Source organism: Hyperoodon ampullatus, assembly GCF_949752795.1.
Source record: "Hyperoodon ampullatus genome assembly, chromosome: 8".
Lineage (NCBI taxonomy): Eukaryota > Metazoa > Chordata > Mammalia > Artiodactyla > Ziphiidae > Hyperoodon > Hyperoodon ampullatus.
Genome location: NC_136921.1, coordinates 86117228 through 86135136, shown reverse-complemented (window position 1 = coordinate 86135136; position 17909 = coordinate 86117228). Strand labels below are relative to the sequence as shown.

Genomic DNA, 17909 nt, shown 5'->3' with positions numbered 1-17909 from the left:
AAACTGCTTATCGGATCATATGAACAGAGGAGGAAGTCCAGCTTTATTCTAATTTTATGGTTTATACTATTTAACAGATAAAGCCTTAAGTCAAAGGGAAAGCCAGAGAAGGGAAAATGCAAAGAAATAGTTATGCTATGTAAACGATAAGAAAATGGCAAACAAAACTGCGCTTTATCAATATCGAAGATTTAGTATGCTCCTTTAAGCATATGTGAGTGTAAATTAAAATTGGTCCAGGTTACAGGAACCTAAGAAGTACAACTGTGAAGATGGCGAGTAAGGTAGTTTTTAAAATTTGAAAATAAGATTAAGTATTATATTTCTTTTAGTTATTGATGTGGTTATGGATGCTGTATGTTTGTGGAGGGAGTAAAAATCCTTCAGGCTTTTAAAAATGTTGTGAGTTGGCACACTTTTAGCTACCAGTAAGGCAGCGTGCATTTTAGTTGAGGGTTACCTAATTTCGTCTCTTTGGCTCTCTACCATCTTTGATATTACGTATTATTAAATGATAAAGGCAATACAGGAGAAAATAGGCTACACTCAAAATTGCTGATATGTTGATTGGGTTTACTTTGAACAGCAAGGAAATGCTTTTATTTGGTGACAGGATCCCAAAATGTTGCGTACATGAACTTTTTATGCTTTTTATATTGAAATCAGCAAAATAATAGATCTTTTAGGTGTCAAAGATTCAAGCAAACATTTACAGATAATAATTGGTATTAAAGTTTGACTCTTGGGCAGAGAAAGACTGAATTTCAGGTCATGCCAGCTCAAAATCATCCTGGAATTAGGATATACATATTTTATGATATGTTTTATCTAAATGTAAATTGGATACAAAGCAGCAAGGAAGTTTTCACTACAGAATTGCAGTTTTCTTATAGTGCATTATTCTAACCTAATTTTTATAGCAAAATGTTGGAAGAAATAGTATCTTGTATCTTTGATACTCTTGACTAGAACATCTATTTTACATTGATTATTTTTATAGGGCTCCAGATTTCCCTTTTTAGTTCAGTGCTGTTTTGTTATGTGCCATTAAAATAACAAAGATTTCTCCCACATTTTAAGTTTTGCCTAGAAATGTGAACAAAACATGGTTATTACCAGCTGCGGGCAAAAAGGTTTATGTGCCATTTGTTCAAAGTATAGTGACCTTGAATTTGAGACCTGAGTAACTATATGAATCATTGAAATAGCCAATGAGTATTATTTTTCAAACCAGTCTTTAGCTAAATGAGTCAATCAGAAAAAAATTCATTCTGACAAGTTTGAAGATTGAATATTTTGTTACAGATATTTAATATTAGTGTAACTTTTCTTTCTACTTTAAAGTATTTTCTCCTTTAACAGAAAGAAATTAAATATATCGGTGTCTCTTAACTGTAGTAATTTTGTTACAGGTGATGCTATCTCACTTTTCTTTTTGTTCTGTTCAGTTGGGGCTGATGGACTCTACCTAAGGTAGAGGTGAAGAATAAATTTTAATATCCACTCCTCTTTTGTTGATGTTATAATATCTTTTCACATACTGTTACAATTTTCTATAATGCATTTATGCCAGTAATTTAAAATATCTCTAGTTGGAGGCTTGTAGAGGTGGTTATCTGTTTTCATGGAACAATCCATATTGCTTTCTCTCCCTCATTCTGTGACAGCATTAAGGTTCTTATTTCCTTATATTTGGTCTTATTTACATTGATGAAAGGCAGATTTATTTTTATTGTAAGATAAAGCAACAGGCCACATGATTAGATATGAAAACCTTGTTTAATAATCACTGACTTAAATTCCAAATGAAATTGGAACATTAGGTATATCACTATCACCTCTTGAGTCCTTTAGATTTGTGTTTTTTGTTGTTGTTTTTTTGCTGTATGCGGCCCTCTCACTGTTGTGGCCTCTCCTGTTGCGGAGCACAGGCTCCAGACGCGCAGGCTCAGCGGCCATGGCTCACGGGCCCAGCCGCTCCGCGGCACGTGGGATCTTCCCGGACCGGGGCACGAACCCCTGTCCCCTGCATCCGCAGGCAGGCTCTTAACCACTGCGCCACCAGGGAAGCCCTGTCTTTGTTTTTTGAACTTCCTTCCAACTCTGGAAAATGCTATATAAATTCACACTAATATCTTGGAACATTTAAATATCAGAGTAATCATTCAGGTTTTGGTATGATTACAAACTAGCATTTATAAAGCTGAATTGATTTAAAGAATACCAATTTCTTCTTCCGTCATTTTCTCCTAACCACTGTTCCACTGTATGTCGGAATTCTTTAACTTTTTATAATACTGTAGTCTTTCCATCTTTACTTTAAAGCCAAGTCATATTATTTTGCCTTCCATAATAATCCTTCCCTATTGTGGTCAATTATAGTGCAGTAATTGAGAAAAAACAGAGGAAAGAGTGACAGCATTAGTGAGAGCAGTAACAAGCTTGAAAATGTTGTATATAAAATGCTCAATATGTCCAAGTTTTACACTTTACAGAAATACAATAGTGGCCTGGTTGATGTCCCTTAGATTTTCTAGGATATCGATTGGTCAGGATCAGTGGTTTTTCAAACATTTTTGAAGCCATCGAGCTCTTTCTTTGAAGATATCTGATATAGAATCTCAATATTAAAATAAGACATGCTGTGTTCCCAGGGATAGGGTAGAGGTGGGATAGAATGTGTCTCTGGTGGCTAGAGCCTTAGCTCAGCCACCTGCTCCTTCCTTCCCTTTAGTAACTTTGGAGACACAACCTTCTCTCCCCTAAGGTGTCTCTGGAGTACAATTTGAAGGTCACAGATAGTATTCTGAACTTTTTCTTCTCAGTGATGAGCCATTTTAGAGGTTAAATATTTGATGAGTTTCTGCCTACCCTAAATCCTCAAGCTTTTAAATCCCCAAATAAGTCCACACACAAAGGATGTCTTAGGAGAATTGGCAGCATTAGGCTTCATTGAGAGTTTTTGTTTTGTTTAATATAGGTGTTGCTCAGATTATTTAAATTCAAAACCAAAAAAACTGTTTAAAGTACATTTGTCTTAGGGTTAGTGATATAATACTTGGGGCCTAGCCTATAAGTTCTGTGGCTTATTGTTGAGATTAGAGTTGAAATATTGCTTATTTTGCAAACCCTACAAGTTATTTGTAAACTATTAGGGCAGAAGCTGCTAATTATTTAACAAGTGACACGTGATTGAAGTTTTGAAACATAAAAGTGCACGGATTATTTGGAGTAATAGAAGGATAGCCATTCAGATAAGAATAGCTTACTGATATAGACTATACACTGTTCTAGATGCTATACTACTTATGTCTCTGGTATGTTTCTCATTTAATCCCCACAATCCTTTTAGACCATATTATCACCTTTAAAATTGATGAGAAAATTGAGTCTTGGATTAAGTAACATACTGAAAGTTATAGTAAACAGTGGGCCCAGAGTTGGATTCTTAGTCTGTGTTTTTTCAGAGACTCATGGTACTTTCTTCTGAGGAAATTATGGTCCATTGAGGCTGATTCTTAGTCTGTGTTTTTTCAGAGACTCATGGTACTTTCTTCTGAGGAAATTATGGTCCATTGAGGCTGACAGAACAGCCCTAAAATAATTATGAGATGAGAATGAAGTCAAAGGTCAGCACAAGGTAGTCATACTAGGATGAGGGTGTAAAAAGATTAAAGTTCATGGGAAGGCAAAATGGTGTGTTTATAATGCCTACATTTACTTTATAGGCAAATCAGGTCTATCTAGGTTTCCCTTTCTCATCTTTTGCTTTGTTCAACTTTTCAGTTTTTTATTAGGTATTTCCAACTTCTTACTCGCATTAGTGTTAGATTACAGTCTTAAAATTAATTTTAGTCCTGTCATCCTTTTTTTTCCTTCATCTTCCTTTTTCTCTTCATCTTCCTTCCTCAAATTCTTGTCTGGTTTAAAAGAGGGAAGCCTGTTGCCTTTTTTTCTTCACTATAATCATTATGCATTTGGGGGGTTTGTTAGTTTGTTCTAAACAAAATGACATTTCCCCCAAAAGACTGTCTCACATCCCCATTCCAGAAAATTTTAAATTTAGGGAAATTTTGCCTTGGAGAAAAAGTTTTTACTAAGTTACCGTATATGTCTTTAAAAAATGAAAATAAAAAAGACCTTAAATATCTTGAAGTCTATATCCAGTAAAGTATTTAATGAACATTATCCCAAATAAGTTTGAGAATTGCCACATATACTGTATCTTTGCATCCCATCCCCCTTTTGGAGATAGCCAGTGAATGCTAGTATTCTAATGGTTCTTAGAAGCTTTGTGCTAAATAAATCTAACTTTATTCACCCCCAGTTGAACCACCCTACTATACCTTCCGTTTTAAAATGTAGCCTCTCAATCTATCCCTGATCCAGTGTTCCTTGGAATATACTTAGAAAATGGTATGGAACCATTTACAACATTATATATTCTTTAGTTTTCTAGATAGAAAATGTTGTTTCCAATATAGCTTTCAGAATTTTATTATTCTGTTTGGTTTTTTGTTTTGCTTATTCAAAGAAGCTAGTCAGGATTTAAGATGGAAATCCAAAAGGATTGTGCCATGCTTAAAAATTAGTATACCATTAAAACTGTTCTGAAAAACCATATTTCCTTGACCTTAAATTATATTTTTATATAGATTAATTTGGGAAGGATATGAATAAATTATTATTTGGGAGTTCTCCTTTGTTTTATTTTTTAAAAAATTTTTAAAAAATGTTATTTATTTTTGGTTGCGTTGGGTCTTTGTTGCTGCTCATGGGCTTTCTCTAGTTGCAGCAAGTGGGGGCTACTCCTCATTGCGGTGCCCGGGCTTCTCATTTCAGTGGTCTTCTCTTGTTGTGGAGCACAGGCTCTAGGTGCGCAGCCTCGGTAGTTGGTGGCATGAGGGCTCTAGTAGTTGTGGCTTGCGAGCTCTAGAGCACAGGCTCAGTAGTTGTGCACGGGCTTAGTTGCTCCACAGCATGTGGGGTCTTCACGGACCAGGGACCGAACCCGTGTCCCCTGCATTGGCAGGTGGATTCCTAACCAGTGCACCACCAGGGAAGTCCCCTCCTTTGTTTTAAGATAGATTATAGGATTCTTTATAAGGCTGTTAACTTAGAATTTTTAATTTGGTGATACTTTTATTCCAAGGAGAATAACAGATTGGTTACCACTTAAGTCTGAGTTTGGTAATTTTGAGTATGAAACTAAACTAATGAACTGTTTACCTTAAATTGCTGATATGTCAGTCTGTCTCCTGAGTAGATTGCTAGTTAGAGTGGATTTCTTTAAGATCTCTGGTTTACGGTGTGAAAACATATAGGCAGTTTATTGGACATAATGAATTTTATTTATGAACTTAATGAAAATTTGAAGTATTTTTGTATGGTTGATTCATTCAGTTACTTCTTGATGTAAGATATATAATCATGACACATAGAAGGGGAAAAAAGCATTTAGGCCTTGGAAATACACAGAATTGAATTTGATTTGAATCCTGGTTACCTTGAGTAAGTTATTTAATATTTGTTATTTATCATGCTAGGTATGGAGGTGGGAGGAGGAGGTGGGGAGAAAGTATAACTTCTGTCTTTAAAGAATTCAGAGATTAGTAACATTCACTTAAACCTCTCTGAATCTGTTATCTTGTTGGCAGAATGTCAGTGAAAGAACTTAAAATGCCCCAGATAATACTTTGGGGAACCACAGATGCTCAGTATGAATTAGGTTGTATATTGTCATTCATACTATTTAATCACAGAACTACTTACAAGAGACATCAAAATACGGATTAAGTCCCTTCCTTGTTGGAGGACTACGTTGCCTTTAGAGATTTATTTTAAGTTGCCTTGATGTTTCATTCATTCAGATATCCTTTGTTCTGGCACTAGACATACTTGCCAAGCTTCTAGAATTTGAGGGCCCTGTGCCATTGCCTTGTGCACATTTGGTTTTAATTTTTCACTAAGCACAGCATTCTGTCAGACTGCACAAAAATTACTTGTTGTTTTAGCCTGATGGAAACACTTCCTATCAGTTAAAAGAGCAAACCTGTAATTTAAGAACAAGCCATCACGTAGGACAGGGCTCTGCAAACTTTTTGTTGTAAAGGGCCAGGTATTTAGGCTTTATGGGTCATGCAGTTTCTGTTACAGCTACTCAACTCTGCTGCTGTAATGTGAAAGGAACTACAGACAGTACATAAATGAATGAGTGTGACTGTGTTCCAATAGAACCAAATTTATGGACACTGAAATTTGAATTTCTTATAATTTTCATATCACGAAATATTCTTGTTTGGTTTTTATATTTTTCAAACATTTAAAAATATAAAATTTATGCTTAGATTATGGGCCCTGCAAAAACAGGTGGCCAGCCAGATTTGGCCATCTGGCTATAGTGTGCAGACACCTGATTTAGGATATAATCTATGAATTTGCTTTGCTTGTTGTTGGATAATAATTTTTAGGCATTTAGGTGAATGGTTATTTTTAGTAGGGATTGTATATATTAAGGTTGTGTTCTGCTCTTTTTTTCTAGCCCAAGTTTATTTTACTTCTATAGAATATATATGAATAGTAGAAAACTAATGGGAAAAACATACGGTGTTTTGTTGTTATTTTGTGGGTTTTTTTTTTTTTTGCCCTATCCAGTTAAGAATTTGAAGGGCATCTTTTAAAGGCTGATTACTCTCAGATTTCTGATCCACCTCAAGTCAAATTCTGTAAATGTAAATTTCAGGTAATGTGTACCAGGTCTCCTACACTTCAAATTTTAAAAATGTACACAATAGGAAATTTTATCTTTTAAATAAATTGTATGTCAGTAATTACATGTTTACATTGCATGAACGCTGTTGAGCAAAATTTTTGACCTCGAAAATAAAAATGACATTTATAGTGATTGTAAAATTTTGTCTGTTAAAACTATAATTTAAAGTTCTGTTAACTTGCTTTCTGTAGACACCAGAGAAGAAACAATCGGAATCATCCAGAGGAAGAAAGAGAAAAGCAGAAAATCAGAATGAAAGTAGTCAGGGTAAGTGAAGCAAAATCTTCCTTCAGAGCCGAAGAGGCATTTACAATTAATTATTCTGGTTTTTAATCAATTAATAATTTTTTTTAAAGTAGTGTGTTTTTGTGATTTCTATAGATACCATGTAATTTCTGCATTAATAGTTTAAGAATGTACTTTGTGTAAGAAATAATAATTATATGAAATTGGAATCTTTTTGTACCACAGGTAGTTTGTTTATGGTTACTGTTTTTAGGCTTTTGACATTTCCCTTATTTTTTTAATTTGAGAATTAGAAAGAAAAGTGTCATGTCCAAACCTGACAAGCATTGCCTTTATCACCTTTCTGTTTTCTCTCTTTATATGAATTATGGTATTGAAATGGCTTCTCGTTTTTGAATAAGAACTTTATATCTTACTTTGAGACAAGTACCCAAACTTACTCATCCCTTTTATTAAAAAAAAAAAAAGACTACATAAAAATGATTGAAGTACTTCATTAAAGCACCATCTTTTTCTTTCCATACCTGTTCTTCATCCTTTCTTTCATACTTACATTTTGTATTATGAACTATAAGAAAATTACTTTCATTAGACTACACAACTTCTTATAATGGACAAGATAGTATTGTCATTTAATTTGACTTCTCAAAAGTAAATACAATAAATTGGGCTCTTAAATCATATGTAATGATGATTTTATACATATATTACATGTTTTGGAGCCACAAAATCTAGAGCCATGAACCCATGGCTTACTAGTGTTTACATGTGGCACTGGCATCAAGAAATATATTTGCAGCAGCTCTCTTTGTGGAAGGAGGGAGTTGAGTCACTCTAGCACCTTTCTCTTAAGTTTGTGGTACTTTGTATTTCAGTCTGCCCTGAGGTCCTTTTTGATCTTAGTGTAGTTTCCCCAGGTTGTGGTTAGTGGGCTTGGATTTATTTAGTTACATTAGTTATGATAGATTTAACTTCAGATTTTAAAACTCACTTTTAAAAGCAGGTCCCAAAATAGCCTGGGACTTCTGGGTTGGTTGATCCAACCTGTGTCTTTAAGAAGCCACATCTTTTTCTTTGTGGTCTGCCATCCACAGAATTGTCTGCTTTTCTCTTATGGTTTTAGGACTGTGGCCAGTTTTAATTGCATTTCCTCATTTCATCTTCCACACTTGTATTTGCTTTAGAGAGAGGCTGGTTTTCTGTGTGTTTTTCTTTTTTCCCTGTTTCTTTGATGTAGGCTTCTTTAAGTCCATAGCAAACCTCTCCTGTTATCTTCTTGGCCAGAATAGGGTCATGTGTCCATTCCAAAACCAGTTATGTCCAAGAGAGGTATTATTGCCCTTAAAATCAGGCCCATCTCGGGACTTCCCTGGGGGTGCAGTGGTTAAGACTCCATGCTCCCAATGCAGGGGGCCCGGGTTCGATCCCTGGTCAAGGAACTAAGTCCCACGTGCATGCCACAGCAAAAGTTTGCATGCCACAACTAAGGAGTCCGCCTGCTGTGACTAAGACCCAGCGCAACCAAATAAATAAATAAATATTAAAAAAAAAATCAGGCCCATCTCTGAAAATGAAAGTGGGGTAAAGTTCCATTTCGAAGGACAGGTTGTGTGGAGAAGGCATGATACCTGAACAAAATTGCGTTTCTAATCCAAAGGAAGGAAGAGGAACTAGGAACGGAGGCCATATAGTAGTCAGCCTCCCCTGAAGTTACATGTACTATGTAGGGGAGGGAATGGTAACAGAATAAAACTTGGATTCAATTAGGGAAAAAAAATTGGGGAAATAGTTTCTGGGTAGGCAACCAAAAAATGTCTCTGTCTTCATTAAAAAATAGCACCTCTTCAGAATCTGCAGGAAAGTTGTTACAGGCAGCAGGGAAGTTCTTTGGTATAAAACTTTTATAGTGCTCCCTGACCTCTGAATAAATCTGTACAAAACTAGTGTTCAAAATTTCTAGGTAGTATTTATAGTCCTGATTACTTATTAGTTTTAAAAAAATTTCCCCCTACCTTGTTCCAAGAAGGAATTTGAGGTTGTTGAACTTTTAAATGTATTGTTTGTTTATCTCAGTAATGCCTGGCACATAGTAACCACTCAAGAAATATTTGTTGAATAAAATAAGTGAATGAATGTATATAAGTCAGTATTGAATTGATAAATGTATATGTTTATATTATCCAAAGCTTTTGACTCCATACTATCATTAGTTTTTCTTTTGTAGCTTGAAGAAATTATTCAGTATAATTCCAGTGAAGGATGGATGCCTCCCATGCAAAACGCCACAATTCTTAGCAACTTCTTACTTCAAGATTTATAAAACTAATGAAAAGTCCATTTTGTTTCTTTGTTATTTGTCGTTTTTTTTTTTTGAAAAGTCCATTTTAGAGCAAAACTTTTAATTAAAGAACTGTGATCTGTAATAATTTGGATCACTATCAATATGGTCATATAAGGACGATATTTAAAATCTAGTTTATTTTTTTAAAAATCCTATTAATTTGGAAATACTTTTTAGAAAACCAAGACATTTTACAAAATAGCATTCATATTAAAGCATGTTATTGTCAGTTTGTTATGGTTTGTGTTGACCAAGCTTTTTTATCATTATTTGCAGGTATGAATTGGTTTGTCAATTATACAGCTGCCACTTGTCTTTTTTTTAATTAATTGACATGTTTTTATGAAATTATTAGCCATTAAGCAATCTGAATAGCATAGTTTTAAAAGCAGAGATCTTTTAATATGATTTATTTATTTGATTCTCCCATAATCAGGACTTTAAAAAATTGACATGTATCTATTGAAATATCGTTTGATTTTTGGAATTCTGAAGTCGGCATCTGACCCTCTGAGGGCTCTTAATATTCTTTTGATGCCCATCACTACCCAACTAAAATATATTCTTTTTATTAAATAGATTATTTTTGTGTGTATTAGGGAAATTAAGTTCGGCACATTCTCTTTCTGATATAGTATGTGGTAGATAGTCATGACTGACTTTAAATCTATAAAATTTTTTACTTCTGTATTTTAGGAAAAAGTATTGGGGGACGTGGCCACAAAATTAGCGACTATTTTGAAGTAAGTTCATTGAGAAATATCTTCGGTTCTTAATATGATTTTGCTGTGGGCTGAAATAATTTGTTTGAAGCACAAAGTCAACTTTTGATTATCTACTTAATTAGAGCAGAACTTCAGTACTATGTGATGTCCTGACTTCCTAGGAATATTAAACTTTACTTTTACTTTGGTATGGCACATCATATTTTTCAAAGTACTTTCTCCTGTATTTGCTTATATCCAGGAGATAGTCAAAGCAGGTGTTATTAGTATTCCTATTTTACAGATGAGGAAACTGAGAGCCAGAGATATAAAGTAGCTTACGTAAAGGCAGATTCTAAATGGAAGAGCAAAGAGTAGCTTTAAGTCTCCCAGCCTCTAGAATTCTTTCTGCTGTCAGTACCACAGCAACAGTTGAGCCCTGTGGATGGAGATTAAATAATGATAGAGATGTGAATCTAAGAGTCCCTGAAAATAATAAACAGTGGTAAATTTAAATTCTTACTTAGTCTGGAATGTTTCCTTTCTTCTACACAGAAACACTCCTGCCTACCAGTTTTCATTATGAAATATTAATGTGATTATTAAAACAAACATGATCTACTCAGTTGAAAAATATTTATATTTCCTTGAGAGAGAGCAGAATTTGGTGATTAGGAGAAGGGCTGTGTTTAAAATATATATATATATTTTATCCTCCATTGTTTCTCTTTCTTGAGTTTACAGTGTCTAAGCTAAAACTGTTGCAGACTGTAAGATACACCTAATGCTCTTTAGTTGATGTCAGTCCCTTAGTGTTAATATCATTAAAAATCTTTGCCAAAGGTAGGATCAAATAAACAAATCTCAAGCGTCTTGGATGCCTACTGTGTGCTGAGTGTTACGCTAGGCACTATAGGTAAGAAATTTAGACAAAGCTCCTGGGTTGCAGGAAGCTGTTTAATGAACACACTAGGAAGTCCCCATCTCTGCTATTCATACCTATACCCTGAGATGAAGCCATTAGCAGCAAATTGTTTTCTCCTTCCATTCTTGGTTCAGAAGCATGAGACTTGAGAAAGCTATGGAACAGATTAGGTTGGCTTCTCTTCATATGCAGTTAAGTCATGCACTATAATGCATGTTATGCATATAAGAAAGGATTGATTTTTTATTAGACTTTGTGCTGTTAAAAAGAAGGGACTTAGTTTGTATAGTTCTTTTATAGTGCTATGAACATTTGGATACTTAATAGATCTTGGGACTGACAACTCTGTTTTAAGATAGTTGATTATGTTCACTAACATCTACATGTAAACATGTTAAAGTTTCTTGGGATTAGGAAACTGTGCTAAAATTTGAAGGAAAAATAAGACTTGTTCTTTGCTTTGGGGGAATTTGTCTTTGAGTCTGCCACAAAAATAATAATAAGATATATTTAAATTAATTCATAGTGCCATATCTAAAATAATATTTGTCTAAACGTGTTAATAAATAGTGATGTTTCCTTTTTCCCTCAGTACCAAGGTGGAAATGGCTCAAGTCCAGTAAGAGGCATACCTCCTGCAATCCGTTCTCCTCAGAATTCACATTCACATTCCACTCCTTCCTCATCTGTAAGTTTTTATGTATGTAGTCTTTGTGTCTCAGAGTTTATGTGTACTGAATGAATAACTTTTATAATTTGTCTTTATTGAGACCTTTTACATATATTAGCATTTATCTTTTAAAAAATCATTCTGTGAGATGAGTTGAATTCTTTTTAATGATTTGATGCTATTAGAATTTTATTTCTGAAAGTAAGATTCTTAAGTTAAAGATTTCCTGATTTAATTATAAGACATGTTCTTCGATTTGGGGGAATTTGTTCCCCAAAGAAGTAATGTTTCTATAAAAGAATGATGGGACCAGGAATTCCCTGGCTGTCCAGTGGTTAGGACTTGGCACTTTCACTGCCGGGGCCCAGGTTCGATCCCTGGTCAGGGATCTTAACAATTAAATTTCTTAACCACTAAAATGGTAGCATAATTAATTCCTTTCTGGGAATCCTGAAATAAAGACTAGGCAGCCATCAGCCTCGGATAATGTAGTTTGGCATAGGAGAAGGATCTTGGACCTGAAAATTGTCTTATAACTTTTTGGTTTGTTTCTGACATTTTTAAGACCTAGTTCTTTTATATGCATTTTTCTACATATGGGATTTTATTCTACTTTTTTTACTTTCATTATGTGAAAGTTCATTGTCTAACCAGAAAAACAATGTTGGCTTTCAGTAATTTAAAGATGAATTAAAATTTTTTAAAAATCAGAGTATCTCTTATTTATTCAAGTACTCTGTTTTTACTTCCAGTGTCCCTTTCTAGTTCTGTCTGTAGACATATACTTCTTAATGTCTTATTCATTTTGTACCTTGGGGCACATCATATTGCCATATACTAAGTAAAGCATAAGATTCAACAATAACTTTGAATTGTAGTGATAGCATTGGTACATGATGTAATCTTTTGCTTTCAGTGAATGTATTTTAAAACTAGTGACTAGATAAACCATGAAACTTATCAGTAAATTGATATTACACTACATATGGGCATGCATTATTGTACCTACTACTAAAAGAGTTCTGTATTAAGGTCTTTACAGTTTTACTTTTTGAACCATTATAATCTGTTTAATATTTTTGTTTTAAAATAATGTGTTTGGCCTTGTTTTAGTTAACAGATTGAAAGCATTAAATTTGCTTTTATGGCACCAGATTGTTAAGTTCCTTGAGGGCAGGACATATATGGCTGGTTGTCTCTTTTATTGGGCTTTATAAGAGGGAGGTACTTAATGAATGCTTATTGAATAAATGGTGATTAAAAATTTTTTAAGTTCAATTATGTTTTTTTTTAAAATAAATTTATTTATTTATTTTTGGCTGCGTTAGATCTTCGTTGCTGTGCGTGGGCTTTCTCTAGTCGCGGTGAGCAGGGGCTACTCTTTGTTGTAGTGCACAGGCTTCTCATTGTGGTGGCTTCTCTTGTTGCGGAGCACAAGCTCTAGGTGCGCGGGCTTCAGTAGCTGTGGCACGTGGGCTCAATAATTGTGGCTTGCAGGCTCAGTAGTTGTGGCGCACAGGCTTAGTTGCTCTGCAGCATGTGGGATCTTCCCGGACCAGGGCTCGAACCCATGTCCCCTGCATTGGCAGGCAGATTCTTAACCACTGTGCCACCAGGGAAGTCCCCAATTATGTTTTGAAATATTATCCTGATAAAAACTTAAGAAATGTTTAGTTATTGCTAAGCAAAAGCCTATTTCTTTTCTTGCTAATGTAAAATTTTCAATATTTTTTTTAAGGTTCGACCAAATAGCCCTTCTCCTACTGCATTAGTTTTTGGGGACCACCCTATTGTACAACCAAAGCAGTTATCCTTTAAAATTACTCAGGTAAATGGTAATTAAAATTTCTTTGTATGACTTCTGAGAAGCTGGTGACCAACTTTGTACACACAATTAAGATGTCTTCTCTTTGTTTTAGACATGGTCATAAAGTAAAATTCTGTACCAAGAAAGCTAATTACTAAACAAACAAAAATAAACAGTTTGTAGGGGGTGAGAAATTGAAACACCCAATTTACTATCAGCTTGTCCTTTGTTACACACTGGTTAAATATATATTTTAAGCAAATTAAATAAACAGAACAACCATAACATGTCAATTCTGTTTACTGATTCTTTTTGAACTTAACATCCAAGTACATATAATTGATATCTTCATGAAAGTGTTATATTTGTTATAAGTGGACATTAAAGCAGTTTGTTCCATGTGTCTGTATTTTTGTATATTCATATATGCTACACACTTAAAAATCATTTGAAAATTAATCAGATATCTTTTACAGTTATTTAGTTTTATGAATTTTGAGTACTAAGGTTTTCATTTTAATTTCACACATGTGACAGTTTTTGGATGACTGAGATTAAGGATTGAAAAAGTAGATCTTCTTGCTTGCCACCTTAGTTGTGTAGTTTATTGCCATTATACTTCTTCTTTCTGGTCATGTCCAAACTGTTGTGCATGCATCAAAACTTCTTTCTTTGGATGATCTTTAGGTCAGGATTTATAAGTACATTGCTTTCAGTCAGCAAACAGCTTGTGAAAGTTTTTGCCATGTTCAAAAGTCAGCTAGAGTTGATAGCTCAGAGCAGTGGTTATATTGAATTTTAATGAAGAACATATCAATATTCTAAAAATTTAAATAATTAACCTTTAAATTTTTTCCTTTTAAGTTTATAGCACTTATGCTTCTGAAGATATTAAAACTTAAAACTGCAGTAAGACTTTTTGTGATACTCTTTACATACACACACAAACTCCAATACTTTCTTTGCTCTTTAGAATCAGAATAAGATCTGATTTTATGTCTGCATGCAGTGATATATATATAATGGAGTAATAAAATAGCTTTCTTTCGTTTAGACTGACCTTACAATGCTGAAGTTAGCAGCATTAGAAAGTAATAAAAACCAGGACCTGGAAAAAAAGGAAGGTCGTATAGATGACTTGCTCAGGGTAAGTAAGAAGTCATGGAGGGGGAGAAATTTGAGTAAATTATTTGGCAGTAGTAAAACTGGTGAGAAAATACTTACATTGTAAAAAAAAAAAAACTCTATTACTGGAAAAAAAATAAGCCTTTTCTTTTAGTGTAAGTACATAATTGAAAGTATCAACTAGTAAACGATAAAAACTATTTTATTAGCTCTTAAATGTGAATTGAGAAACAGTTGGAGAAATAGAAGTTTATAAAATTTATTTTTACTTGATCAACTATCCTAAGACAGATATCCATTTCATGGTAGTTTGGTTTTTTTTGTTTCTGTTTTTTTTTTTTTGGCGGTACACGGGCCTCTCACTGTTGTGGCCTCTCCCGTTGCGGAGCACAGGCTCCGGACGCGTAGGCTCAGTGGCCATGGCTCACGGGCCCAGCTGCTCCGCAGCATGTGGGATCTTCCCGGACCGGGGCATGAACCCTTGTCCCCTGCATTAGTAGGCGGACTCTCAACCACTGCGCCACCAGGGAAGCCCCCATGGTAGTTTTAAAGTTAATTGATTTTCTTATAAACCTGACTGCCATTTGACACTATACTAGAGGAAGTAACTACTGCAATTTTGTGAGATTTTTAATGGAAACTTTATAAAAAGACACATCAGAAAGTATGCCTAATAGTTGAGTAAGGGGTAAAGCAGTGGTTCTCACCCCTAGCTGCTCATTAGAATCACTGGAGGGAAAGTGTGGAAGGCACTTTATAAAAAGTACTGATGCTTAAACTCCACCCTGAGGGTTTCTGATTAAATTGATATGACATAGGGCTTGGGCATTGGTAGTTTTAACGGCTAATTTAGCCAACACTGAGAACCATTGGTATAGAAACTCAATGAAACCATCATCCGTGATCATATAATTACTGATACCTTTGAAACATCCAGTGTGCCTTTCCTGGTCCCATCCCATTCACTCTCTCACATCCCTTTACCATTAACCACTATTCTAAATTTTGTATTTATTTATTTATTATGCCTTTATGTTTCTTTATAGTTTATTACATATATCTTATACATTCTTAACAACATATTATTTCACTTTATTTTTGAACTTTATATAAATTACAAAATTACAGTTTGTACCATTTTGCCCTGCTTGTTTTCACTAAACATTATATGTGGGATTGTCATGTAATAGTTTGTTCATTTCACTGCTATATAGTAAGGCATTATATGAATATATTATAATTTATCTTTTCTGCTCTTGGTGGACATTTTATTTCTACTTTTTGCTAGTATGAACAGTTCTGCTAAGAATGTTCTTGTACCCATCTCTGTGGCACATGTGGAAGAATTTCTCTATGGTATATGCTTAGGAGAGACATGGCCAGAGTATAGGGCATGCATATCTTAAACTCTACTTTATAATAGCAAATTTTCCCCAAGGTTGTTGGATCAGTTTCCATTCCACCAACAATGAGCAAGAAATAATCTTATTGCTTATTATCCTTGCCAAAGTTCATTCTAATCATATTTAATTTGGGGGTTCAATTTAATGAGTGTAACAAGGTATTTGTTATTATGCATTCACTTTATTTTTTGAGCATCTTTAAAAATATTTATTAACTATTTGTATTTCTTCTGTGAAGTAAATGATCATTTTTTTTGGCTCATTTTTCTTAATGGGTTCCTGTTGTTTTTTAAATTGATATCAGTTTTTTGTTGCCCATATATGTTGATTTTTCTCCCAGTGTGTGAATTATCTTTTTATTTCTTTGTACTGTCTTTTGATGATTAGATCATTTAAAATTTATATGATTAAATTATCTTTTTATTTATAGTTTGTACCAAATTATTATCAAAAGTATACCAAAATAATTTGTTGTTTTTATCCCTAATATCATAAAGATGTTCTTCTATATTTTCTTTTAAAAGTTTTATAGTCTCCTTTTTCAGTACAAGTTGTAAATCTCACTGGGATTTATTTTTGGGTATAGTGTGAAGTAAGGTTTCATTTTAATTTCTTTCTATGTAGAGAACCAGTTGTCCAGACCACGGAATTAAAAGTCCACTTTTTACTGCCAGCCCCATCATGCAGTCTCATTTTCATATACAAGTGGATCTATTTCTGTGTTCTGTGTTAAGTTCTATTCTATTTGTGTATTCCTATACTGGTACCACAGCATCTTTTTATCATTTAGCAATTGTCTTCGGCTGTTAGTAACAGAGAACATAAACAACAGTACTTTAAATGATATACAGTATTATTTTTTGAGAGTAGAACAGAAAAGGGGGCTCCAAGTCAGAGCGTGAGGGCACAGAGTCTCCTGCCCACTGAGTCACCTGCCCAAAACCAAATCCAGTTGAGGATGGAGGTGGGCCCTTTCATAGCAGGCCCAGGAGGAAATGGCGCTGGGATAACCCATGGAACACAGTGCCCCTCACTAACACACCCAAGACAGGCTTTCCTTTTCTCAGAATGCTGCTCACCTCTGTGAGGAGAAGGGTGGAGGCCTTTCCCTGGGGTCTTTCCCTGGCTCCTGGGCTAGTGAGGGAGGCTGGGTGGGGCACTGCAATTGCAGCTGCTACTGCCACACTGACCATTCATCCCAGATGTGACTGAGGAGGGCCTGGAGCCTGTTCATCTGTCCAGACAGCGATGTCTACATGTGTGTGGTTGGGCTGTTATCCCCCTGGACAAAGCATAAGGGGCCACAGGCCTTTGAATGGAAGGTAGTAGGTTTTGTGGAAATGCCATTTCACTGGCCGTGCTTTATTTCCGGCCAGGCAGAGCCTTGCTATCAAGCAGAAACAGCTGAGCTGCTCAGGCCGTAGGTGTCTGGACAGGTTTCTATAAACAGCAGTACTTTAAATGAGACACAATATTATTTTTTGAGAGAAGAGCAGAAGGGGGCAGCCCAGGTGTGATGGCTTCACAGTGTCATATAGGATCTTGGCTCCTTCAGTTTTTCTGCTCTTTCACCCTTAGTACATGGCCTTCATCTTGAAGATCATATCAAGGTACAAAATATTTATTAGAGTCACAGTTATGATATCTGTGTTCTTAAGCAGAAAACAGGAAGAGGAAGGAAATAAAAATGCAGCAATTCTGTGTGCAGCCTTCTTGGGTATTCCACTGAACAACTTCTGCTTACATTTCACTGACCATCGTTAGCTGCAAGGGAAGCTGGGAAATACAGTCTTTTAGCTAGACATATATCAATCCAGAATAAAATGTTGGTTTTCCATTACTACGGAAGAAGGAGAGATTTGGGTGATTATAATTACTCTAGGTTTATATTAAATCTTGATGTGTGGTTGAACAAG

At 34.8% G+C, this 17909-nt stretch overlaps 1 protein-coding gene across 2 annotated transcripts in view; it reads left to right on the top strand.

The window, feature by feature from the left end:
• TLK1 (tousled like kinase 1) overlaps positions 1-17909 on the top strand; it is a gene marked incomplete at both ends in the record, with an annotated part of 153982 nt that overhangs the window by 86475 nt on the left and 49598 nt on the right. For both annotated transcript variants that reach the window (XM_079710742.1, XM_079710743.1), the window contains 5 exons: positions 6964-7039; positions 10056-10102; positions 11581-11676; positions 13397-13486; positions 14520-14612. In XM_079710742.1, coding sequence (XP_079566868.1) covers positions 6964-7039; positions 10056-10102; positions 11581-11676; positions 13397-13486; positions 14520-14612 — 402 coding nt within the window. The remainder of the gene's footprint in view (positions 1-6963; positions 7040-10055; positions 10103-11580; positions 11677-13396; positions 13487-14519; positions 14613-17909) is intronic.